The sequence below is a fragment of the Nymphaea colorata genome, chromosome 1 (assembly GCF_008831285.2).
Source record: "Nymphaea colorata isolate Beijing-Zhang1983 chromosome 1, ASM883128v2, whole genome shotgun sequence".
In the NCBI taxonomy this organism is placed as follows: domain Eukaryota; kingdom Viridiplantae; phylum Streptophyta; class Magnoliopsida; order Nymphaeales; family Nymphaeaceae; genus Nymphaea; species Nymphaea colorata.
This window is the reverse complement of record NC_045138.2, coordinates 27,447,790-27,453,789: the sequence shown is the minus strand read 5'-3', so window position 1 is coordinate 27,453,789 and position 6,000 is coordinate 27,447,790. Positions and strand designations below refer to the sequence as shown.

General features: G+C 38.6%; 1 protein-coding gene across 1 annotated transcript; it reads right to left on the bottom strand.

The window, feature by feature from the left end:
* Positions 1-458: 458 nt before the first annotated feature.
* Positions 459-5,767, bottom strand: LOC116262240 (ras-related protein RIC1). The gene is made up of 8 exons (XM_031641409.2): positions 5,496-5,767; positions 4,346-4,418; positions 1,846-1,893; positions 1,711-1,758; positions 1,548-1,619; positions 1,311-1,466; positions 1,125-1,228; positions 459-800 (listed from the first exon to the last, which is right to left on the bottom strand). Exons 1-8 carry the CDS (start codon positions 5,507-5,509, stop codon positions 707-709), a joined length of 609 nt encoding a protein of 202 aa, XP_031497269.1. The 5' UTR covers positions 5,510-5,767; the 3' UTR covers positions 459-706.
* Between the last annotated feature and the right edge of the window lie 233 nt (positions 5,768-6,000).

Here is a 6,000-nt window from a genome sequence, read left to right as displayed (position 1 = left end):
TGGCAATAAGGCCCAATTCAGAAGTTTGGCCAGCCAGAACGTACGCGTCAAATAACAATAATGACGACACCGGGAGAACTGTTGGTGATAAACCGTGAATTTTGATACTGACTGTTATTGTATGATGCTCCCCAGAGCTAAAGTAGCAAAAGAAGGGTCAGGCATGAGGATATACGAGAAACTTAAATATGTCAGCAATGGATATTGTCTAAAAATTGCACCCACCAACATAATCTTAATGGTCGCATTCATTCCCCACAACAACAATTTTATAGTCGACAAATTCTTCATTCTTGAAGTCACACTCTGAGTTGGAACAATCTCAAACTGGACAAAGACGCTTAAAAAGGAAAATTCATGGAAGAGAACAGAAGTACTGCCTGTCAGAGCAGGGTGGGCGGTTGCTGTAGGAAATATTAACGAGGAGACTCCAGCATCTTAACAGTAGCAAGGAATAATGACAGGAAAATGCAGTCTAACTGCAGTTAAATCATTTCTTGTGTTGATCGGTAAAGTTTTCAAATCCGACGCAAGAAGGTATGCTGAATTACAGACCACAAAAATGTGTCACAGGCTAAGCCATACAAGTATGTGGCTACCATCAATGGAAGTCCTCAAAGGCCTTCCAGCTCCCACGACAAATTGAATCATGGGAACAAGGGCATCCGTCTGCACTTTGAAGCCACATTCAAGCACCCAATTCCATTTAAGAGCAACACCCGCTCTTCTGAACAACAGGCTGGCCTCGCATTTGGATGGTCGCTGGTTTGCCTGCATTCGCAGCTGGCTGGCTGGCCATTCTGTGCAGAGAAAGAATACAGGCAGATAGAAAGCAAGGATTCAGATAACTCAAACAGCCAATATGAGTAATGACAGAATGAATGGATAAATTACTATTGTCAAAGGCGACATTCTGGATGACATGTAAGCAACATTACAAACATTAGGCATCAAAAGAACTAATCAATCTACAGAGTCGCGACACAGTTCCATGTTTTTGCATACCGCACCAGAAAATTATGTAGTAAGAATTTATTTCCCCGTGAATGTGACAACATAAGTTTCAGTCATACTTACAAACTCTAATGTGAGAGAGACTGAGCCTTGCTCTATGAGAACCTCACCTGTTTTTTATCTCGGCTGCCATAGTCAAGAATGCTTGCTCAACATTAGTAGCATCTTTTGCACTTGTCTCCAAAAAAGGGATCCCAATCTCATCAGCAAATGCCTTTAAGAGAAGAAAGAACAGCTCATATTGGACTAAGCCCACAATCGAGTGGGAAGAAAAAATCACAGGAGAAAAAGATTACCTTGGCTGTTTCATAGGAAACCACCTTCTTAGCAGTCATGTCACACTTATTTCCAACCAAGAGCTTATTCACATTATCACTAGCATAGCGGTCAATCTCGTTCAGCCACTGCTTCACATTGTTGAAGCTTTCCTGGTCTGTAACATCGTATACAATCTGATTGTACACAGTAAGAATTTCTGGTATCAGCTGTAGCACACTGAACTACTGAAGATGAAACTCAAATAGGGTACTCACAATGATGCCATGAGCACCACGGTAATAACTACTTGTAATTGTCCGGAACCTCTCTTGTCCAGCTGTATCCCACTAATCATTTGTGACAAAGAGGCATACAATTTAATTAGCAGAAAAAACAGAAAATGATTTCAGATCTGATAGAAATTGAAGGTATACATACAATCTGAAGTTTAATTGTCTTCCCATCCTGCTCAATAGTGCGGATTTTCTGAAGCAAAAGGATAAAAGAAGAAGCATAGTCAATGCAACCAACAATGAGAATCAAAACAATAATGGCTGAAGTAGCGATGCTCACAAAATCAACACCGATGGTACTGATGTAACTCTCCAGATAGGTATCATCCTAAACAATTAGGAAAAGACATGGTATTAGATCAGAGTAAAAATTCAAAGTTACTGATTGCTGGAAGTTGCAAGATACGGCCTGATTCTGTATAAGTTGTTAGTATATGAAAGATTACTTCACATCAAGAATAAACACTTCAACAGCAGTTCCATAGTCATTCTGTTGACAATGGGTTTTGGAATTAAAGTTCCAAAAAGAAGTGGAAAGAAGAAATGACATGGAAAAAACAGTTCATACAATCAAATGTTGAGAAGAAAGATGGATGGTACTTTAAAGTAAACCAATGTTAACAAAATCGGCTCAAATCAGCATCAATTCAAGTCTGGCTGATTCAAGAGTGTTACCTGTCAAGTTTTAGCTATTTTCTAGTTTTTATCCATTTTATCAATTTAATTTTTTGCAAATGAGTTTTAAATACTTTTGGTCAATTCACAACTGATTTAGCTGAATTGTTGAATAGTCTGATTTACTGAATTGGCAGGGCTACTGCTTTAAACTGATAAGTTCAAATCATCGAAGCTCATATAAAACATCATTTGATGAATTAGCAGGGATTCTCCAGCCTATTCTTTATTTATTAAACTCATCTCAATCAGGACAACCTCGAAGAAGAGTTGACAACTACTGCATGCTCATCCATAAATGGTGAAGGGTGTGAAAAACATCTCCATAGTCCATAGCAAGAAAGTCAATAAGTTACACAATAGACAAAAAACTTGAAGAAGTAGGCAAAAAATTGTTAAGAAAGTAACAATGTCATGCACCATTTTTTAGGTATCTTCCACGTGAACTGACAAAGAACTATCATAGGAGGAACAATGGCCATAAACATTGAAATTGTAGCAAAAAGATGTAAGATTTTCATTGACAACTGCAAGAGAGATAGCACATCATAAGCAATATTTTAAATAGAGGACCATTTGAAATTTCAAGGTGTATCTATCGTTGAAGCTAAGGGCTGATAAAAAACCAACTGCTTCCTTGCAGGAGCGACACCTAGGTGTAGGAGAACAAGATTCGTCCTTTCAACCTAGCGACTATGGATATATAAAGGTTGAGTTATAGAGGACAGTATTGGAAGCATAAATGCAACGAGTCACAACTCCAACTACAACTATGGATATATAAAGGTTGAGTTATAGAGGGCAGTATTGGAAGCATAAACGCAACGAGTCACACCTCCAACTGCATGGGGAACATGGATCACATTAAGAATTTATGCCACCTTCTGTATAAGATTCAACTGGGACTTCGAAAACATTTTATTTGCAACACAATACAGAAATAAGTAAATAATAAAAGTGCAAGGAAAAGTAACAGGTTGGGAACCACAAAAATATAATTCCTTTTAGATACTTTCCCAGATCCATTGCCTATACAACCTAGAAAAAAGAAAACATAATCATTGATTGCCATATGAGAACCAAATGCTTCAATCTGGCGAAGGGACAGACATCATTAAACCCTTCACATCCTTCAATCTGAACCACTAAATTGACCCACCTAGCCAATGATAGAAGTGATTGTTCACCTTGCATTGGCACACATATACTATGTCACACTACCACACCAGGCTCCCATACCTAGGTTGTGTGTACACTATACCAATAGGCCATGCCTATGATTGGTACTTGGTCCTGGGTATGTAATAAACAGATTTCAAACTCAACTTAGTATGCTCAACCATCTTATGATCCGATCACATGGACAGTATAATGCTTCACAAAGTGGCGTACTTAAACTATATATTTGATCAATCACTTCTTACCGCTTATAAGGCTATTATATATCTTGGACATGCCTACATAGTTGAAAAATTAACTGCACCACCATTCACATCATTTCAGAAGTTTCTTTGCTGTACCGTTTGCATTCAAATTGCATCTCTACTCACAGTCTCACAAATAACATAGAATATACGTGACTTATGAGCAAAATTTTCAACAGTCTCCCTAAAGCAGGCCTAACGGGAGGGACCCTTTTGTCTTCTTGCTGTCACACTCTTTTGTTGTTGGTATATCAAAATCAGCAGATTGTATGTATATCCCATGTTTCCTAATGTATGCATAAAGCTAGTAACTGTGCAGCTGTACTTCTAAATTTTGATTTATCAGGTTGTGACGTAGCTAAATAGGCTTCAACCATAGACGTGATCCTATAGCAAAACTATGGTCTGGCTAAAAAATGTAGCGCAGTAGAGAAATAGTTCCCAGATAATTGACAACACGTCGAATGGATATTGGCAACCGTTTATTACAAAATGGTCCACAATAAAAGGTAAAGAAAACAACCCAAATATCATGAAAACCACAGTGAACTCGATTATGAAATAATGAAATAACGCATAAAAGAGAAATGCTTCGTTAACACACAAGCAATTTCCTAATTCATGTGAAGTGACTAAAAGAAACACTAAGGGGAAGATAAAAGCTGGATGAAAATCCCTTACCGCAAATCTTAACAAAAGGCATGACTTTCCCACACCGGAATCTCCAATAAGCAAAAGCTTGAAAAGATAATCACTGCCAGGAGGAAAAAAGAACACCAAGGTTATAAAAAGGCTCAAGTGGGACCTCAACAACATCCAACTGACAGCAGTCTATGGAAAAGCCCCAAGGCCATGTAAACTGTGAAACGTTAGCTTTAGAGAAGCACCAATGATGGCGAAAAAGGAGCCCCACACAAGCAACTCCACGTAAACTGAAGTTTACGAAATAACACAGATAAACAAAATGCACTCGAACAACGCATACAAAAAGCTTCAAATGGAGCGTTTGCAACCAAGATACAGTTACGTACTGAAGATCAAGGAAGCAGGTTACGAAAGAACACATATAAACACACAATAAACTAGAAATAACGTACGCAAAAGGTTCAATGGATAGTTTGCACCCAACAAGAGTTACATACTGAAGAGCAAGGAAGCGCCAGCTTAACATCTATAGTTGTTCACATTTCAACAAATAGATCTCTCCTCGATGATTCCCCTATTTCTCTGAAGCAATTGCCGCAAAACTAGAATTTTCATGAAGACGGTCGCAGCCAAATTAAAAATTCAGTGGGTTCATCGGAAAAATTTATTGCTTTTCACGTGAAAAACGGAAATAATTTTCTTTCTTCAGATCAGCCGGACAGATCTCGGATGATATAATCACCTGAAGTGACAAATAAGCCAAATCATGGGCTACCCACTTAACAAAATCGGAATAATGAGAAAGGGAATGAGGAAAACAGCCTCAAGGAGACAATTTCAACAAAATAAAAAACCTACAACTGACAAGCGACGTTAAATCCTGAAAAAAAAAGAACAAAAAAAACAAGGAAATTGACCCTGATTTTCACGACGAAAATAACGACAAGAAAATTAAGATCTAGTACAAATTTTTGAAACAAAGAAGAGGGACTGTACATGTGTTGCCAACAAAACAAAATCATAATAAAAGAAGGATAGAAATCCAAAAAGCCAATTAAATGGGTAAAAACAGTTGCCATTGCTGAAGCGTGAGAGACAATTCTTTTTCCTATACACAGAAATCCCAAAACCAAAAATGAAAACAAATCTGAGAGAGAGAGAGACAGGGGCGGGAAGAGGAGCTCACTATTCGGGATTCATGGCTGAAAAATACAAGGCAAAAAAGAATTCTCAGCTTCCTCTTCCTTCCTGTTTTTTTCCTTTTGTTCTCTTTCTTCACCTTCCCTTCTTTCTTTGGTCAGAGAGAGAAAGGGAAAGAGAAAGGGGCAGAAATCAAAGGGAACGAAAGGGCCAGGGGAGCCTTATTTATGGGAGAAAGGGAGTGGACGTTTCTTCCAGGCGGTTGATTTCTCTCCCCCTCCCTCGCTCGCTCCCGGCATTTATGACTCCGATAGTCTCTCTCTCCCCGCCATTTATACATGGAGAGTCCGGTTACGTTCACTTATCCGAGAAAGTGGGATACTTCGGGATATTTTATTGTTTCCTGGTCCTTCCTCACTCTGCAGGTCAGTTGTGTAAAAAGGAATCGAGTGTAAAAGCTCGTCCCTTCGGCCTCATATCAAGATTCAAGAGAGGAGGTCGCACTTGAAGTTGGTTGATGTACGAGATAATGTTATTAGATAATACTAAAT